This window comes from Chelonia mydas, chromosome 11 (genome assembly GCF_015237465.2).
Source record: "Chelonia mydas isolate rCheMyd1 chromosome 11, rCheMyd1.pri.v2, whole genome shotgun sequence".
In the NCBI taxonomy this organism is placed as follows: Eukaryota; Metazoa; Chordata; order Testudines; family Cheloniidae; genus Chelonia; species Chelonia mydas.
The window spans coordinates 67,241,239-67,261,992 of NC_051251.2; the positions used below are offsets into that span (position 1 = coordinate 67,241,239).

General features: G+C 47.6%; 1 protein-coding gene across 1 annotated transcript in view; it reads right to left on the reverse strand.

Annotated features, from left to right (window-relative positions):
• Positions 1 to 20,754, reverse strand: part of ABCA12 (ATP binding cassette subfamily A member 12) — a 122,464-nt gene that overhangs the window by 35,526 nt on the left and 66,184 nt on the right. Inside the window, exons 27-34 of the mRNA XM_043525582.1 lie at positions 19,640 to 19,795; positions 15,241 to 15,427; positions 12,716 to 12,934; positions 11,867 to 12,063; positions 10,682 to 10,842; positions 6,033 to 6,269; positions 3,958 to 4,087; positions 1,186 to 1,438 (exon numbers count right to left, since the gene is read on the reverse strand). Coding sequence (XP_043381517.1) covers positions 1,186 to 1,438; positions 3,958 to 4,087; positions 6,033 to 6,269; positions 10,682 to 10,842; positions 11,867 to 12,063; positions 12,716 to 12,934; positions 15,241 to 15,427; positions 19,640 to 19,795 — 1,540 coding nt within the window. The remainder of the gene's footprint in view (positions 1 to 1,185; positions 1,439 to 3,957; positions 4,088 to 6,032; positions 6,270 to 10,681; positions 10,843 to 11,866; positions 12,064 to 12,715; positions 12,935 to 15,240; positions 15,428 to 19,639; positions 19,796 to 20,754) is intronic.

A 20,754-nucleotide genomic window follows, 5' to 3' on the forward strand; every position in this document is an offset into this window, starting at 1 on the left:
GGGGGGTGGAGGGGGGTAGCTATGGCGTATACGATTATGGCAGTTCTGAATTTCGTTCCAAATGAGAGCCATCTACTGTGATTTCAGGTAATGTAGTTAGAACAGGTACATGTCAACATTCTCACCTCCATCAATTCCCCCCGTCTTCTGTGAAGCCAAAAAACTCTAGTCCACTCAAAGAAGAGCCTCCCTCCAAATCCATCCATTTGGCAGTGTTTGCCTTAAACCACCCACCCTGTTAGCAGGAATAGGTCATGCTGGGAATGGAGGACATGAGTTTTGCTCACTCACTGAGGCAGGTAGCTCTGCCTCCCCACCCCACCCAGATAGCAGTTGGCGAGAAGAAGAGGACATGAGCAGTGCTAAGGTAAGAACTCTAAGAGCAACAAAGCAGCGGGGAGAAGGCGTGAGCTGAATTTGGTATTCCTAACTGAAGGACCAGGTCTACTGGAGACAGACAGGAAACTTCATTATTGAATTAGAAAGCTGCACATTACATTAATTTGGGTGAGGTTTTGGAGAAGTCAAGGGCTGGTTTTAAGCATAATTAAGTCTTTATGGTTAGGAAGACCCCCAGGCTTCAATAGGGAAGGGCTTACGTACTGAAATCAAACCTCAGGGGTGGGGTGGGAGAGGAGACATGACTAACCTTTGGGTAACTGAGAGGTTTGGTTAAGTGAGGCCTAGATAATGGAGCCTCTGCTTTTTTATGAAGATGGGAAGAGAGAGGCAGACGGGCCCAAAACATGAGTTGGGAGCTAGAATTCAGTCCCAGACCTATAATCTTGTAGCCTGGAGCTGAAGGCCCAAGGTTTGGGAATAGGTACACCCCCTCTTCTTATTACAAAAAGGAAGCGAAATATATCCCTTTGGGCAAGATGGCTGCTGTCAGCAGTGGATTTCAATGACAAATACCTTTAAAACCTTGGAGCACATACTTCCGAATTAATTCCTAGGGAGAGATTTTAAGTTATTCAAGCTATTTTTTTAAGCTTTCAGTTTGCTGGGTTTAGCAAAACTGTTCTCCCAGGCAGACCAGCTAGGAATATGACTTTATTATTACATGGTTTTCTTTGTAACACTTTTCCACTGGATTTGCTTAGTCACTCTCCTGACAGCACAATCTGCCATTTTATAAACAATCAGTAAAACAGGTTTAATAATAATGAAAAAAGAGAGATTTACCCAAAGAAATCTGCCTGCCCTGAGAAACCATACAGGGAGGGAGAAAGGTGGAGTTCTGGGTATTCAGCCACCTCAGTTCTCAATGTGCTGAGGCCCATGGCTACTGTCACAAAGATAACGGGTAGGATGCCCTGAGTAAAAAAGCCTTTCAAGTTCCGTCGGGTGTGGTGGAACCTCTTAATGAAAACGGCTGTTGTCCTCTTGAGCAGCAGTGGCAAACCGGTCACTTTTTTTGATCTAACCAGGACTTGGTCTGTGCATAATAAAGAGAACCCCACTTAGCACTTGTCATTGTTAAAACACTTCACAGTTATGAATCAGCCCCCCAACACCTCTGTGAGGTACGTAAATATTACTGTTCCCATTTACAGATGGAGAGAATTGGAGCTGGGAGGTTAAATGATTTACCCAAGGCCAGAGCTGGGATTAGAACTCAGGCATTCCTAGATCAGGTCACTACATCACACCTCTCTCTCACAGACGCCTGCCTGTGTGTGAGAGGGAGTGAGCCTTTTACCTGTTTTAAATACTTATATGCTGCCCCCCCTCCTTCTGTGCTATCTGCTCACCTCACAATCTTTAACGTATTTATCCTCACAGTGCTCTTGTGAGGTAGGGAAGTGCTATTAGCCCCATTTTACAGTCAGAGAATTGAGGCACAGTGTGACTAAGACCAAGGTCCTCAAAAGTATTTAGGCACCTAACTTCTGTTCAAATCAGGATTTGGGCCGATGTAACTTGCCCAAGGTCACAGAGGAAGGCCATGCCACAGCACAGAACTGAACCCAGGTCTCCCAATTCACAGGGGAGTGCACTAACCACTGAATCATCCTTCCTCATTCCTTACCCCAGCAGCAAAACACAAATAGCTTACATGTACAACTGTAACTGGCATAGGAAACTTCCAGCTGTTCATATTTGCAAGTCTGATGTTTTCATCATTTAATAAATAGCTTCTTAGACACACAAATCAATAATAAAACTTATCTGAAAATTGCAAATGAAGAAAAGGAACAAGGCATAGGAATTGCCATGTAAACTAATGGATAATTGCACAGAATACGTAAAAAATGGAGACAAATGCTTGTACCAGATATTCTTCTCTATTTGGTCCATCAGAGTTTTCTTTGTCAGGAATGAAATATTACTACGTATATAATACAGGACCAAGCAAATAATGTTCAGTGCTCTCCTTTGGAAGGGACATAAAATCATAGAAATGCAGGGCTGGAATTGAGTTTATACTTAATCCTACATCATCTAGTGCAGCCCTTTGCACTGAGGTAAGATTAAGGGCTTGTCTACACTTACATTTTATAGAGCTCTAACTTGCCGGCTCAGGGGTGTGAAAAAACACCCCCCTGAGCGCAGCAAGTCTGAGCGCTTTAAAGCGCTAGTGTAGACAGGCTGAGAGCGTAATCCCCTCGTGGAGGTGGATTACGAGGAGCGCTCGGAGAGCTCTCTCCCAGCACCCGCGCACGACCACACTTGCACTTCAAAGCGCTGCCACGGGAGCGTTCCAGTGTAGACATACCTTAAGTATACCTAGACCAGATATTTGTCTAATCTTTTCTTTAAAACCTCCAGAATTCCACAGCCCCCTTATGTAACCCATTCCAGTGTATAACTATCCTTATAGTTAGAAAGTTTTTCCTAACAACCGGCATTCCGCAGAAGAGGCACAAGAACAGCCATACTGGGTCAGACCAATGGTTCATCTAGCTCAGTATCCTGTCCTCTGAAAGTGGCCAATGCCAGGTGCCCCAGAGGCAATGAACAGAACAGGTACTCATCAAGAGATCCATCTCCTGTTGCCCATTCCCAGCTTCTGGCATGCCCAAAATTATTTGGGCTGACTTTTTAGAGGTCTATGATGAATGCAGACCCTGAAGATAGACATGTTGCTTCCCCTCCCTTTAATCTACCCCTCTTTACTTACTTTGTGTATTAGGATGAAGCTGGTATTTTGGTATATTTGTTGTATTTGGAAAAATTAATAAAAAATTATAAATCAAAAAAAAAAAGTTTTTTCTAATACCTAGCCTGTATCTCCTCAATTACTTCTCTATCTTACAGGGTCCATTTACAAGCAAAAAGGTAGGTTTCTAATCTGCCAGCATGGTTATGACAGAAAGAAACTGAAACCAGCTCACTCTCCCCTAGCTGCGTTCGTGCTACACAAAATTAAAGGTCTTTCCAGGTAGTTTCTTTGAGGCTGGTCTAATTTTTATAAATAATCATCTGCATCTGTTACAGTGCTTACACTCAGATGCACATTTGCACCTTTACCGAGAGCTGTATTTGACTGGATTAAATAATAATAATAATATCCAGCTCTTATCTAGCACTTTTCATCAATGGGGCTCAAAGCATTTTTCAAAGGTCAGTTTCATTGTCCCCATTTACATATGACAAGAGTGAGTCATAGGGTGGTGATGTAACTTACTCACAGTCACCCAGCAGGCTAAGGACCAAACCAGGAATAGAATCTGGTTCTCTTGAGTCCCAATCCTGTGTTCTAAGGAAGGACTTATTTATCAGAAGGTGGGTAAAAAAATACATTGAGAACATTTTTTGTGATTCAGACAATTAGAAACCAGTATTATTATAAAACTATTTTGTACTGTACTTGTATTGGACAGATGATGATTGGTTGGCTGAAGTTTGGTCTGTATTTAACCAAAGAAAGGAGACAGTGTGTTCACTGCTGAGCCTAGCTGTCATTAATTACACTTGGTATAAACTGGGAATAAAATCGTGTTAAATGAGTACCATCTCTTTCAGTGACGCTATCCGTGCTCAGAGACATCTCCTTGGTGTCCATTAGTCCACTGGCCTCTTGGGACAATCCAGGATCATGCTGTTTGTCTTTCTCCAGGTCTTTAGTCAGGTTGAGAAATACCTACAGGACAAGAAAACAAAAGAGAAGAATATTCCAAGTTACAATCATTCCCTAGCATAACGACAAAACAGAACAACCATTCAGCTTGTCTTCTTATCATCCAGTTGTGCCCCTGGCCTTCATGAGACATTGTGAGATTCAGAGACAACCCTCTGAATTAAAGTCCCCTCCCTGCTGTCCTCCTTGCTCTGGGTGAGGTGTAAATTTGCCCCTTTTGATGGAGTGGCTTCCTCTCCACTGTGCACCCTATCAGCTACTTTGGCTAGTGAGTGAGTCTCCACCCATCCGGGTTCCCTCTCTGCCTGTTCACCTGCAGTGGGGCGTACTGAGCAAGAAGCCTTTGCTCACCCCACTGAGAGGGCCTTCCTTCACTGCGGAGTTATCCCGAGTTATCTACGCTCAAGTGACTTCCCTTGAGTAGCCTAGCTCGAGTGAGAGGCCACGCTGTGAAATAACACTCGAGTTGCTGCGTCTGCACTGACTTATGTGTGGCACTCCGACTTCTGGGGACACATCCCATGATTCTTAGTGCTGCTGTTACACTTTTTCCCAGTGAATTACAGAAGAACTTGTCTGGGCACATGGGGGGAATTGTGGAAAGGCACTGGAAGACGAACAGCACTCGCGTGGCAGTAGGCTGTATCTGCACGGCAGAATGGTTGTGTTGTCAACTGAAAAGTTGCGTTCACTCAGGTTTTACCCTATACCCGCTTCAGTCTTGTCTTTACTAGGCAAAAATGGTGTGTTCTTGACTTGAGGTGAAATCGTAGTGAAGACTAGGCAATTTGTGACTTTCACACAAGTCAGCAAGTTGCATTAAGGATTACTGGGAAGCCAAGTTTTTAACTTGACCTGCTAACCCATGTGAAAACCACAAATTGCTTTGTCCTTGCTAGGATTTTACCTCAAGTTAATTAACTTAAGAACACACTTTTTTGCCTACTGAAGACACAGCCTCTTGGTCCAGCCAAGTTAAAAGCACTCAAGTTAGGGGGTTTTGTGGGGATGGGCAACACCCATGTTAAATCAAATTAACTTTGCAGTGAAGACAAGTCCAGGAGATCTGTTCAAGGGGGTAATGGTGGCCTTTTGCCCCCTTACTGCACTGCCAGGAAAGGGCTGTGATAACCTAGCCCTTAATGTTTAAAATTTCTTTATGTTTCGCTGAATGCCTGTGTTTGGTGGGCGTTAATGATTCAGCGGTGGAAAATAAATCTTCTTCACAAGAAATGTCAGCAGATTCTCAACAGTAGCCTCACAGTGACTTTGGCTAGGATAGAGAAAACACACTTTCTGGGGGTTAGAGTCCAACAGGTCAGACTGGGCACCTGGACCAATGCCTCTCCAGGAGCCCCCATCAGTTTCTGAAGAATTTACTCTTTCATCTGAAAACATTTATTTTAGTGAACTAAAGCTTCTGAAGGGGAAACGATGCAGCACTGTCTCTGTGGGTTTGCAGACAGACAGACGGAGACAGTCATTCTGAGTGGCCTATATGGTGTTCACCCTGAAGCATAATGGACAACATACAAAATGTAGATATTATGAACTCCCTCACTCTGATTGTTTTAGCCGAAACACCCTGATTCATTGGGATTGCCAAAAGAAGTTAAGTAGCACAGCACCACTCCCGTTCCCCCCCGCCCATCATCTCTTTTTCCTGGGAAGATACTGAAAAACACTGAGCAAGGTGGGAATTTTTGGTGAGCCAGAACATTCTCATTGCTGGACTTTAAAAAAAAAAGAACTACAACAAAACACAAAACCCAGTGGGCGGGGGAGGGGGGGAAACACCAGCTGACTAACCTACCAAAAACCAACAACACACCATTCCCACCCAGTCGTGTCACTGGTTGGCCCCAAAGCAGAATTATAGATCTTTGGGAAAGTTAATCACCGACTCTCCACATCATTTAATTAAAACTAAAAGATTTTAAACTCATACCTCTTCCACGGTGCTGTCGGAAATGCCATAGCAGCCAATGTGGAGATCACTCAAGCCAGTATCTAGAGCCCTTAGGAGAGACTGATACGCTCCAGAGACTCTGGAGTTGAATGGTGGAAGCACATACACAAGCTCTCCACCAACATCTTCCTTGAGATAAGCTTCTGGGAGGTGTGACTGGATCAGGGAGGTCACTGCTGAGGTGTCGTACTCCTCTGCCAGGTTCTGGTTTGGACACTAGGAAAAGAAGATATTTCTTGATGATCAAATATCAGTCAGGGGTGCCAGCCTCCTAACCCACAACTTTATCTGCGAGTGTTATGTGAACCGTCTTCAAGACACGAGATTCCAATTTTATCTAAGGTAGATGAAATGGTCTTACAGCTGAGGCACTGGACTGGGCTGCAGGAGATCTGGGTTCAAGGCCTAGCTCTGCCATAGACTTGAGTGACCTTGGGCAAGTCACTTAGATTATGTCTCCACTTCAGCTGAGAGTGAGCCGCCCAGCCTGGGTAGACAGACAAGCACGAGCATGGTGAAAATAGTTGTGTGTATGATAGGTTTCAGAGGGGTAGTCGTGTTAGTCTGTAACAGCAAAAACAACGAGGAGTCCTTGTGGCACCTTAGAGACTCACAAATTTATCTGGGCATAAGCTTTCGTGGGCTAGAACCCACTTCATGCATGGATTGAAAAAACGTAGGCAGGTATAAATATACAGCACATGAAAAGATGGGAGTTGCCTTACCAAATGGGGGGTCAGTGCTAACGAGGCCAATTCAATTAGGGTGGATGTGGTCCATTCTCAACAGTTGACAAGAAGGGGTGAATATCAACAGAGGGAAAATTACTTTTTGTAGTTCTAATGAGGCCAATTCAATCATGGTGGATGTGGCCCATTCCCTTCTTGTCAACTGTTGGGAATGGGCCACATCCACCCTAATTGAATTGGCCTCATTAGCACTGACCCCCCATTTGGTAAGGCAACTCCCATCTTTTCATGTGCTGTATATTTATACCTGCCTACGTTTTTTCAATCCATGCATGAAGTGGGTTCTAGCCCACGAAAGCTTATGCCCAGATAAAGCTTATGCCTCATTAGCACTGAGCGCCAATTGGTAAGGCAACTCCCATCTTTTCGTGTGCTGTATATTTATACCTGCCTACATTTTTTCACTCCATGCATCTGATGAAGTGGGTTCTAGCCCATGAAAACTTATCACAGAATACCAGGGTTGGAAGGGACCCCAGGAGGTCATCTAGTCCAACACCCTGCTCAAAGCAGGACCAATCCCCAATTTTTTTTGCCCCAGATCCCAAATGGCCCCCTCAAGGATTGAACTCACAACCCTAGCAGGCCAATGCTCAAACCACTGAGCTATCCCTCCCCTAAAATAAATTTGTTAGTCTCTAAGGTGCCACAAGGACTCCTTGTTGTTTTTGTGTGTACGAGGCAGCTCCAGCAGAGACTCAGGCTAGCCACCCGGCCCCTTGTGTCTCTGCCAAAGCTGCAATGTTCACACAGCTATTTTCAGCATGCTCATGCTAGTCTGTGTACCCAGGCTGCGCGGCTCGCTCCCAGCTGCAGTGTAGACATACCCTTAGACCCAGATCTTCAAAAGTAGGTAGGCACTTAATTCCCATTGATTTAAACTGGAGTTCTGCACCTATATCCCTCTGAGGAGCTGAGCCTTAGGCTTTCTGTGTCTCATTTCCCACCTGTAAAATGGAGCTAATAATACTCACTTTGTCTCATTTATTTAGACTGTGAGCTCTTTGGGGCATGGAGTGGCTCTCACTAAGTATCTGCAAAGTACCCTACCTGGCAGGGCTTCTGATGATACCATAATATCAAAAGCAGATTTCTTCCTCTGTGAAGTGGCATAACACTCGGCTCCAGGGAAGACATTTCCCATGGACTCTCCCAACTGCTGAATTTACATTCAACAGGCAGCTTTACCTTTAACCTCCCGTGATATCCTATTCCTCTTTTAGAATGGAGGACGTCTGTGTTTCAGCTTTCAGGGGGGCAAAGAGGGTGGGTCAATGGCCTAGTTAGAGAACTCTCTGCTCTAAGGCAAACTCAAGGCCTCTGCCCCTTGTTAGTCTCTTCCTCCCTGAGCTGGCCCAGCACTCAGCCCCTGGGCCATGGAGGGTTTAGCTGGTCCAGTATCATTTACAAATAGCAGCAGGGTTGACAGCCAGCTCTCTCTGTGGATGGTATGGCTTACTCTGGTAAACCATCATAGACCGCAACACAGACGCAGAGCGTGGAGTGAGGAGACTGAAGGTCTCATTGTCAGAAGGAACACAGAACCTCTGTACGACTTTACTGCTGGGGGAATTCTGCGCCACTGCACATGCACAGAATTTATGTCCCGTATAGATTTCTTTGCTTCCCCCGCAGAAAAATGACTTCCTAACAGGGAAGCAAAGTAAAGCCACAAGATCAGTCATGCAACCCTCCCCAGCAGTATGTTTTGTGGGCCTAGGGCAGCCAGCAGAGAGGTAAATCACTGTGGGGCAGGAGGAGGGACTGACGAAGACCTGGCTGGTGGCTCCTACCCTGCGGGCTCAGCTGCTAGTCCCGGCTGGGCTGTGGAGGATGGGACTTCCTCTTCCCTTGCACAGCATCTGGGGCTGGGTCAGATCTACCACGAGATTTCTCCCCCAGCTGAAGGAAGCTCTGCAAACTCCTCCCCCCCCCAGCCCCCGCTTCCTGCACCCATCACTCCTCCGCTGCAGGGGGAGGGATTCCTGTACAGCGAGCTGCTCCCCCATTCGCCCAACCCCTATGCATCCTGACCCCCTCATACCCAGACCCGCCTGCCAAGCCTCACCCCCGCACTCAGAACCCCCCCCCGCAATAAACCCCACTCCCTCTGCACCTGGACCACCCAGACAAGCCACCTGCACACAGATCCCCACCCTACTGAGCCCGAACCAGCTGCATCTGGACCCCCCACTGAGCCCCCCACACCCATACCCCCCCTGCTGGGCTCTATCCCACCCGCATCCAGACACCCTCCCCCCACTGAGCCCCAACCACCTTCACCTGGACACCCCTGCAGAGTCCCATTACCACTGCATCCAGAACCCCCCACCAAGTCCCTGTGCATCCAGATCCCCCCTGCACCTGGATCCCCCACTGAGCCACCCACACCCAGATTGCCCCACACAGAACCCTCTCAACCCACACCTGGATCCCCCCACACTAAGCCCCTCCACACTTGGATCCTCCCTTGCTGAGCTTGCCTGGTGCACCTGGGACAGAGGGGCAGGGCCCTGGGGTGTTTCTGGGGTAACCCCAGTCCTTGCGCTGTGTCAGGGTTGGGTGCAGCCTCACCGCTGAGTCCATGTCCTGGGGGCATTGCACTGTGATCTCCCACCTCTGTGCAGCCAGTGGCCTGTGATACCCAATGCCATGCTGGAGTCTCCACATTTATTTGACAAATACAATCTGCAAAATTTTAAAATATTGTGTGCAGAATTTTTATTTTTCTGGGGCAGAATTTTTAATTTTTGGAGCAGAATGCCCTCAGGAGTAATAAGAGCAACTACTTGGTAATCAAAAGTGGAGATGCCATGGCCAAGGAAATCCCCCACCCCACCCCCACCCCCTGGGGAATTTCTCTATTTTCTGGTTACATCCCACTATTTTGTTTCTTGTCCCCTAGCACACCAGACTAAAACCTTGCACACAAAGGCCCCCTTTCAGAAAAGCACTTCAAGCACGTGCTTAACTTTAAGCAAGTGCTTAAGCCCCATTGGCCTAGGCTGAGATTTTCAAAAGCATCGAGAAGGGTCAGGGCCACAACTCCCATTGATTTTGAATGTGGGACCTTCATCTGCTTCATCTCCTTCAAGCTTACTTTATGGATAAGCATGAGTGCAAGCTAAAAAAGCTGAGAAACACTGGGCCAAGATTCCCAGAGGTTTTCCCTGCTTTAGACAGCGAGGAGGAGAGAAGACTCACCCTTCCCCTAAATTCCCCTTTTGACTCAGCTTCCTGTTCCTTTTGTACCCCACCTGAGCAGCCATGTGACTGGAAGGCATCCATAAACAGGGTGACCAGACAGCAACTGTGGAAAAACAGAACGGGGGGGGGGGGGTGGGGGTAATAGGCACCTATATAAGAAAAAGTCCCAAAAAACGGGACTGTCCCTTTAAAAACAGGACATCTGGTCACCCTACCCATAAACCCTTTATCTTTTCCCAGCGTGGTTAAGTGCTGAATCAGGATTCAAGGTTTCATTTTGATTCACTCCACCACTTATGGCATGTCTGGGGAAACTCAGACTGGCCACTATAGTTATTCCAGAATAATTCCCCAAGTGGGAACTCTTCTGAAATAAAAGTGACTTTATTCTGGACTAATATCATTTTTAATCTGGAATAAAGGGTCCATACATGAGAATTATTCCGGAACAGCTATTCTGGTCAATTTCCACCATGTAGATAAGACCTTCTACCAACCTTTCTACAGTGTGCTTGATTTTTATGGGATGCCGTTATTTGCCTCTCTCTTGTCAATTCTGTTTACGATGGAACTCAGGCCCCTTGAAGGTATTTCAAATTGGGCAACCAAAACCACTCGTTATTTCTGAAAATTTCAGCCTAAACCTCTTCAGTTCCCAACACAGTTACAAACCTTCTTCTTAGTGAGAGTCAGGTGGTATCCATCACCGAACGTTTCTTTGAGGTAGAATGGAGACCCACAGCATTTGAGTCCTCCATGTTCCAGGAATGCAATTCGATCACTCAAAACTTCCGCTTCATCCAAGTGATGGGTAGAGAGAATAATTGTTCGGCCTGGAAAATGCATATGAAAACAAAGCAAAGACACACGATAGAATAAATGGAGATTTTGAAATATGTGGTACAGGCAAAAGACACAGTCAAATGAGGGCTACAGACAGTGAATTGAATATCATATGTACATGTCTAGAATTAATAGTGGAGTTGATTAAGAGGCAAAATTAGGAAGAAACTGAAAGCTCCCCTAAGCACTATGGCAGAGTTAATTTTTCAAAGTGAATTTAGCGGAAGACAACAGGAGCCCATCGAGGGTCTGAAAAGACCCTATTCCCCATAAAGCCCAGCTCTTTGTGGTCTCCATATCTCATAGTCCATGGAGGTTTTTGGAGAGGCAGAAAAAGGTGGTACCAATGGATCTTCCACCAGCTATAGATCCAGAGGTGCTTGGGCTGTGAAGCTCCATCCATCCCTGTGGCTGGAGTAATGCCCCGGGCGCAGTCCTGCTGCTACTTCCTAGCCCAGGGAGAAGGATTCTGGCCTGGTTGAACCATTCAGCCCTCAGACCAGTCACTTGGGTGCTAGTACAAGATCGGGCATGAATCATGTGGATTGTCAGTCAGGCCCCTTTCATGAAGTGGTTACATTAATTAAGACTTCGAGAAAACTGCTCCCTCATTGATAAATGTATTATAATTCTTCTGGAAATATTTTTCAAGGACTGGGGACCTGGTCCAAAACCCACTGAAGACTCTAATTCACTTAAATGAGCTTTGGATCAGAGCCTGGATGAGGGACACAATTGCTTGGCCAAGCCTGCCCGTACCCATTCTTGAACATCTAACCATTTTCCAGCCAACCCTAATCCTGCCATTAGCAGCAAGGGCAACTTTTACCTGCCAGGGCCCCCATTTCTAACTGTGGCTACTGCTGCTGGATTTTCATGTGTAAGAATCTTGGGTAATGCTTTCAAAAGCAACAAAGGACCCTAAGTCCCATTTTCAAAAGTGACGTAGCCACTTAGGAGCTTAAATCACTTGGGTGCATTTAAAAAATGCTACCCCAAGTATCTGTGCAGTACCTTTTTTATTTTTCGATATAATCTCCCAAATACTCCTCCGAGAGCATGGGTCCACACCAGTGGTTGGTTCATCCAAGATCACGACCCTTGATCCACCAAGGAGAGCTATCGATATAGACAGCTTTCTTTTCATCCCTCCCGACAGGGAGCCAGTTAGTTTGTGACGATGGCTGTACAAGCCAGTATCCTTCAGAGTCCTTCAAAACGCAAAAAAGCCCCCAAAGGCTGCAGTTCAGTTATTTAGCAAAAGGAAGGGAATCTGAATGCATCAAGCAACATTAACGCAAATGAAAAACTGCTCAGGCATGGACTGCCACGCAGAATTGTCATAATGCAGCATGATAGTTTAACATGTAGCTCAGACACGGGGGGTGGGGGTTTAGGATGCTTCAAAAATTCCATCTGACATGTCAAGGTTAAGGGCAGGATCCTGCGGCTGGAGAACACAAAGTGCCAGATTCACTGGTAGGTTCCTGGTCTTTGCACTGTTTGGTGACACAAAGCAGCTCTAATCCCATTTTAGCTGGCTCGTTGGAGCTCTGTCTCTGGAGTGGTGCAAAGTACCTGGAACCATACTGGGGAATCTCATCAAGAAGAATATCTACAGCTGATTGTAAGTTCCTTGGGACAGGGTCCATGTTTTCCTAGCTCCAAAGATTTTAGGCCAAAAGGGATACTATAATAACCTAGCCTGACCTTCTGCTTAACACCGGCTGTAGAATTTTACCCAGTGATTCCTGCATTGAGTCCAACCACTTGTGGTGACTATTACAGCCACACTCTGCATTAACATGCGAGAACACTGTAGGTGACACATGCTGAGGGAGTGTGGCATCCGCATTATCAGACCTTTTCACTTCCTCATCCAGCTCCTGCTCACTCCAGTGCGGGACTTTGATGTAGCCATAGAGCAGCAAATGTTCCTTGGCAGTGAGGTAACTAAACAGCACGTTGTGCTGCATACAGACACCCATGTTCTTCCTGATGAGGTCCTGATCGGTCCTGATATCCTTGCCATAAACAAATATCGTGCCTGATGATGCAGGAAACAGCCCTGTCAAAATAGATCTGGGAGAAAAAAGAAAATGGTGTAAACAAATGCGGAGATTCTCTTCCCCAGGGGCTCACTGAGCGCCTAGCAGAATTCCCCTAGCGGGACTCCTAATATAACTCTCCTTGATTTAGTGCAAGGCAGCCACATTCCAGCTGCCAAGCGGAAGTCCCAGACAGCTCTGGGGGCCTACAGCATGAGGAAAGACTGGACTGACCTGTGCAGCCAGGTAAAGAGAAAGGGAGCAAGAGGTATCCCCACTTCACCTTTTTATCTCTCCCCCGTTGCCATTCACAAAGACTCCACGTCATGGCAACGCTCTTTTCAGCCAGTGAGGACAAGACAGCTCCCTTCAGAGCCTGTCAGCTCTGTGTCTTTGCTGGGGAGCCCATAAGAGGGTTATTCTATACCAGCAACACGCTCAGGGTCTGATGGCCCAGAGTCAAGGGGCCAAAGCTCAGGTTCTGAACTCAGATCCTCTTTGTGGAAGCACACTGCTCTGCCATCAGGCCACCGGGCTTACCCCACACTTAGATAAATATGGACCCCCGAGCTGCTGTTTAGTTACTGAAAAACCACATTGTGAAGATCACTCTAAATTTTAGAGAGTTTTAGCTGCACTATCTAGTGACCTCCAAATTGCTGGTAACCACATTGGCTTTGAAAGTGAGAGTTCACTGAGTTCACTGCCATTCTTAGCAAGAAAAAATCGTAGACTTCCAGACAAAACACCTACAGTGAGCACCTCATGTAGTTCAGGTCTCCATCCAGTAGGTTAGTTCAGGCAAATAATTACCTACCCAGCAATACCCAGTGGAACTGAGGCAAGTACTTTCTCCCCAGAATGACTACTAATACAATATAGGTCGCTTTCAGAGACTTTCTGTAGGGTTTAAAAGGAGAAGCTATTTCTCAAGCTGCCCTTTGGCCTTCCCAGCTGCTGCTAAGCCCTGAGCAAGAGCTCTTCATTCCCTTGGGACTCCAAACCCTCCCTTAATTGCATTTAAAAAAGGAAAAGAAAGGAACCTGTGACCCCTGCTCATCCCCGTCAGAATTTGCCCCAGCTGTCAAGTTCCAGGAAGTCACTATGATTATTCTCACACCATCTCTCTCTGTGATCTCCTCGGCGGATACAGGATGAATTAGTAATCCAGAGTCATAAGGTGTGTCTGCCTTTGTGGGTTCAGTCCTCCTAGGGATCTCTTTACTTATCAGCTTAATGTACTGTCCGGGTAATGCCTACATGTTCGTCATTCCTGGGCCTTTCAGTTGTTGCACGGTTTGGTATGCTGAGCCTATCGCTCTAATGCTGGGGTGCTGTGGAAGGGAGGAAGGAGGGTCTTGTGTTAAGTCTGCAGCATAGGACTCCAGAGAGGTGGGCTTACAATGGAGAGCTCTGGGTTTCATACTCTCTAACCTAGGCACCTGTGTGACTGATGGAGCTGCTCCTGGAACAGTCATACCCCAGCCTAGTGCAGCACAGAGGACATGTTTGGGGAGCTAGGATGGATGTCAATTGTGGGGTGGAGTTCCATTGTGCTACATTGCTCTTGTTGTGATGTCGGGTTCCTTAGGCTGCTCTAACCCCTGCTGCTTTTACACATGCCTGGATTCTGCACAGACCAATTCACAGCGCCGGAGGTGTAAACAACTCCTGGGGGGCTCATCATCCCACCCTAGTGCTGAGCACAGCTTGGACGCAGGGGAAATCCAGTCCTACGGGTCTGTTCTAAGATTCATTATTTAAAAATCCTAATAATGAAAACATGCAAACCTGGCAGAACTGAAAGGCCAAATTAGATTAACCCATTGCTCTTCCCAGCCCAGCAGACTCATTTGCTTTTCATTTAAATACGCAGCCATTAAGCTTCTTCCCAGTACTGCTGCAGCCTGGGATATGAGCCAATCAACCGCTGCTTTTGGGAGCAAGTTGCCATGGGCACCAAAGTGCCATGGAACTTGCAGTCACTGCTGTGCTATATAATGTTATAGGAATTCCGTTAGATTAGGACGCACCCAATGACTATTATGGCTTTTAATTCTGTTTCCTCGATATCAGGAGAGATCACTTTCCCCTGTTAAAATGCTCTAAACCAGTACGGTCAGACTCCAAAGTAGAAAAACACCCTTATCTATAACAGGGGGGATGGACAAGGGGCAAGGTACACCATGTACGATAATTACAAAAAGACCAAATCAAAGAAGACATCTTATCCAGACCTTATAACACTGAGAACTCCCATTTGTTCTTTCACTCATCCCCACTGGCAACACAGACCCATTTGATGCAGCGTCTAATAACCACTCTTCAAGAGAGACATACATTGTCGTTGTTTTTCCAGCTCCATTGTGCCCCAGCAAGGAGGTGATGTTTTCTTCATAGAAGTTCAGGCTGAGGTTCTCAACGGCAGCTTTGGAGCCATAGGTCTTTGTTATTCCATGAAGAGAGACTCCCACGGTGAGGTTGGGGGGTTCAGGCTCGAGGTTAGGAGGAAGGGCACTTTTGACATCTAAAAAAAGAACCAGAAGAGATAACTTATGACTTTATATATGAGGCTATGGACCTTTTTATCGAGAAAAGGTATAGGGCTTTTTATAAAGAACAATAAAGAGAAGTATATTCTTGTCAGCTGAAAACTTGGGAACATTTCCTGGTATTTGCATCATTTTTGAACTTTCCAATATTTCTCCCTCTAACTTCCTACAGCTTAAAACTTCCATTATTGTATGTGGTGCTGTAGCTGTGTTGGTCCTATCACCCCACCCTGGAACCCATACAGGGTATCATTGAACAATTACAACCCCTACTGGATGGGGACCACATCTTAAAAGACATCTTTCCCGAAGCCCCTCTTCTGGCCTTCAAACAACCTTCAGCCTCTCCAGACTCATCATCAGAAGCAAGCTTCCCAGAGACCAGCACACAGCAACTCAAAGCGGCACCAGACCCTGCCAGAACAACAGATGCCAAACCTGCAGACACAGCTCCACTGCTATGATGATCAATACCCTCCCGCAACACACCTTTCAAGGTCCATGGGTCCTACACATGCCTATCACCACATATGATGTACCTCATCCCGTTCACTAAATGCCCCACTACCAACAATGTGGGTGAAACCAGACAATCACTGCACTCTCCAGTGAACTCTCACAGGAAAATGAGAAAAGACAAAAACACCCTGTCACCTGGGCTGAACATTTCTCACAAAACGATCACTCCATATCGGACCTCTCAGTCCTCGTCCTCAAAGGAAACCTGCACAGCACCTTCAAAGGACGAGCCTGGGAGCTTACATTCATTACTCTGCTAGACACTAAAAATCACGGGCTGAACAGAGACACTAGTGGATTTATGGCTTATTACAGCAATCTACAATCCACACAACCCCCCCCCCCCCCCACCTCCCGACAAGCTGCCTTTTCCTCACTCCCTTTCCTTTCCTCCCTGTGACTGGAGGGCCACCTTGAATGGCCCCTGGAAATGTGTGTTAACTACTTATGTTAAATAATCTGTTCCATCTTGTGTTTAGCTGTGACACTCGGAGTACATTTCCCAGACCCGAAGAAGAGCTCTGTGTAGCTTGAAAGCTTGTCTCTCTCACCACCAGAAGTTGTTCCAATAAAAGATCTTACCTCCCCTACCTTGTCTCTCTACAGCTTATAACAACACATACCAGTAAAAATTAATCAGTTTATAAGTGGCCCCATGCCCATGCCACCTAACGCAAATAATGCTCAATAAATACACAACTGTCTGAGGAGGGAGGGTGTGTCGAACGGCAGGGTACTTAACTGGGAGTCAAGACACCCGGGGCGGAACATTTGTATAATTTTTGGTGGTGCCCAGAATAGGTCTAAGTACCCCCCCGCCCCACACACACACACACACCCCTGCCTTGTAAGCCTATATATATATTTTTAAATTATGTAAAAATGTGAGGGCTCTGGGTGGTGCTGGCGATGAGGGGTTTGGGGCGTGGGAGGGGCTGGGGCAGAGGGTTGGGGTGCAGCATGCAGGGGTGAGGGCTCTGGCTGGGCCTGGGGATGAGGGGGTTGGGGTGTGGGAGGGGTTCAGGGCTGGGGCAGAGGGTTAGGGTGTGGCAGGGTGAGGGCTCTGGTTGGGGGTGCGGGCTCTGGGGTGGGGCAGGGCAGGGGAAGAGGAGTTTGGGGTGCAGACAGGCTGCCCCAGGGCTGGGGCCAGAGAGGAGGACCCCCCCCAGCGAGCTCCAGGGCGGGGGGGGCCCTCTCCCCTTCCCCCAGCAGCACACTCACTTCTCACCACTGTCACTGCACATGCTCCTAGGGCCCCTCTCAGGTCCAGGAAGCCCCCTTGCCTTCCCTGTGGTGTGTGCCAGGTGTGGGGGCTGCCATCACATATGCGCCTCCTCCCCTGCTGCTGCCCCTCACTGTAGCCTCACTGGGGGTGGGGGGTGGGGCTGCCCCTTGCCCAGCATGGGGCAGGAGCAGTGACTGCGGGTGGGGGGGGGACCCCTGGGCCATTGGAGGGTCCCAACGGAAAAGGGAAGGGTCCGAGGTGGAAAGGCAGGGTCAGGGTCAGCCTGCCCTGGCACTAGAAGGGGGTCACTAGGACCCTGCGGCAGCAGTTGATGCCCGGAGCCAGCACAGCAGAGCACAGGGTGGAGCTGCAGGGGGCAACCACCAGCTTGAGACAGGGATGCTCCGGGGTCCAGGGGAGGCGCCCGGGGCAGCAAGTGGGGTCCGGGAGACACTTGGAGGAGATGCGTGGGGGCAGCAGGTGGAGCTGGGGGAGAGACCTGGCCCCAAACATTGGTGGAGCTGGGCCCCTGGGCCCTGAATATTGCTGGAGCCTGGGCACCATGGGCCCATGTAACTCGCCGCCCCTGCCTGAGCTCTATTCATGGTTTGATGACTGACCTGTCCATGACCTTGCTCAAGATACTTCCACTTGCTGCGTCTCTACTTCTCTCCCCCCTCCCACCTCCCTTTGTCTTTCTTGTCTGTTTGAAGGGTGAGCTCCTTCGGACCAGGACTGTCTCTCATTAGGCCTCGCTGGGGGTGGGGGAGCAATCGTGGTTGGGGCCTCTAGGCACTTTTTTGTAAAAATTAATTATTATCATTAGTAGTAATAATGATGCTAATTTAACTGTCTGCATTGTACTCTCATTATTTTAGCTGCTGCTATTCCTGTTCATATTATAAAAAGCCATTATTTGAAATAATAAGCACTTTATGAACACGAGAAGCATTATATAAGAACGAAGCGTTTAACCCGTCTTCACTAATCAATCAGTTTGTTCAACACCCCTATCAGGAAGGTAGGGAAGGGTTACAGTGTTAACCACATTGTACAAACAAGGAAACTGAGGCTCTCTCTAAACTAGCACTTTTATTGTAAAACTTTTGTCGGTCGGGGGTGTGAAAAAAACACCCCCGGGCAACGTAATTTTCACCGACAGGCGCACCGGTGTGCACAGAGTTGTGTCGGTGGGAGACGCTTTCCCACCGACATAGCTACCGCCGCCCATTGGGGGTGGTGTAATTCAATTATATATTAAATTAATGAAGCTCTCTCCCATTGGCATAGAGCGGCTACATGGGAAACCCTACAGTGGCGCAGCTGCAGCGATAGAGGTGCGCTGTTGTAAGGTCTCCAGTGTAGACGCAGCCTCACAAAGAGCTGAAGTGACTTGCCCTAGGCCCCAGAGGGAGTAAGAGCGAGGACTAAAACTCAGCAGATCCTGGCTCTGTGCTCAGATGCTTCTGAAGAAGACAAACTAAAGAAATTTATGTTACAAACTGATTAAAAAGAAACAGACATGGAATTATGTCCTGCCACCCTTAATCCCTTGCCACTTGTCGGAGATAACGCCTTAGGTCCTGATCCTGAAAACACTTGCTACAAAGCATAGTGAGAAGAGTCTAACTGGTTTTCATATGGTTTCTCAAGGCAGTAAGCACTACGGCTTGATAGCAGTTGTGGGATTGGATCCATCACTCCTTGACGTCAACGTAAGGGGTTTTTTGTTAGGCCTGTAGTTAACTAAATAATATTAGCTCAGCTTTCCAGAATTGAAGGTATTCCCTAAAACATGCATAGCATAAAACATGCTAAAAATACCAAGCAAACCGTGACAGGTTGCAGAGTAGCCGCCGTGTTAGTTTGTATTCGCAAAAAGAAAGGGAAGACTTGTGGCACCTTAGAGACTAACCAATTTTTTTGAGCATAAGCTTTCGTGAGCGTCTGATGAAGTGAGCTGTAGCTCACGAAAGCTTATGCTCAAATAAATTCGTTAGCCTCTAAGGTGCCACAAGTCCTCCCTTTCTTCAAGCAAACCATATTTATGTACCTTAGGTAAACCTAGCAAGCTTTTAAATACAGGCATCCCTCTTGTCAAAGGCAAACCTGCATCTGCATGCCCAAACTAGGTAACTGCACCCCTCTAAGACTGCATGGGCCAGTGTCAAGTTTGCACATAGACATGGCAGAGCGGGTGTACCTAACCCGGTCATTCTGGTTTTAGAGCTATCCCTTACATTTAACAACTGGGCCCCCACTGCTACCAGCAATCTCTCCAGTACAGGAATGGACTTGTTGAGTATTTAACAAGTCCATTCCTGTACTGTCCATTCCTCTGGACAAACATTGTCTACACACGACATGGCGCCCCCGTTGTAAACTTAGCTTCATATAGCGCTTGCCGGGGTTACCATCTTTAACAATTCTAGTAGGCACGTACACATCTTACGGGCGAATGCAGCCTCTTTTCTGAGCAAGAGTTTGGTGAAGAGGAGTCCGCATCTCTTCTCGTTCCATAATGGTCTGTCACCGTAGCTTTCGGCCCAGTAGGAGGGAAGCAATGGGAAATACCATGGGGCAGCCATGCCATATTTTCCTGCAACCATAAACAAAAGGAAAAAGAAGGAAAGAAGCAAATTAAAGTATTTGCTCGTTGGCATCTTACAGAAAGTACTGGCTGCGACTGCGCACTGATGAATAGCAAAGTTAAAGTCCGGAGGAGTTCATCCTCGCCTTGATGCCCACGTGTACGATTGGTAACTCCTATATAGGATTTTTCTCCGCTTGCATAGTAGGAAGTATTGTGTAATATATTATCCTGAGTAATTTCATAGTCAGATGGAAGGAGCACTTTACTTTTCTGCCCAGGCCCACTGTAGGTGTCTGTACACTGATAGACCATTTCACCAGCCAGGGAACATCACACCCAAGTGCTTTAAAGCCCTTTGCCTCAGGGCATGAGTTATTGTGTAAAATGAAAGGAGCCGTAGGACACAAAATAAAACAACTCCACTGACAAACATCGGCGCCGACTTCTGCTCCCACTGGTGGGTGCTTGATCCCCCTCTGCCCCCACCTCCCCCTTTCCAACCCCTTCCCCAAAGTCCCTGCCCCAACTCTTCCCCCTCCCTGCCCCTATTCCAACTCCTTCCCCAATCCCTGCCCCGGCCCCACCTCTTCCCTGCCTCCTCCCCTGAGTGCGCCATGTTCCCGCTCCTTCCCTCCCTCCCCACCCCCGGAGCAGCCAAACAGCTGTTTGGTGGCGGCCAGGGGGAAGCGCTGGGAGGTAGGTGGAGGAGCGGGGACGTGGCATGCTCAAGGGAGGAGGGGGGGAGGGGAGCTGGGCTACCAGTGGGTGCAGAGCACCCACTAATTTTTCCCCGTGGGTGCTCCAGCCCAGGAGCACCCACGGAGTCGGCTCCTATGCTGACAAATACTGGCTACATCCCCAAAGGCTTTTCCCTGGCTTCTATCAGCCAGGGGAAAAGATACGCAGCCTTTCCCAGCCCAGCTTCCTATATAGCCCACCTAGCCATGTGACCGGCAGGGACCCCC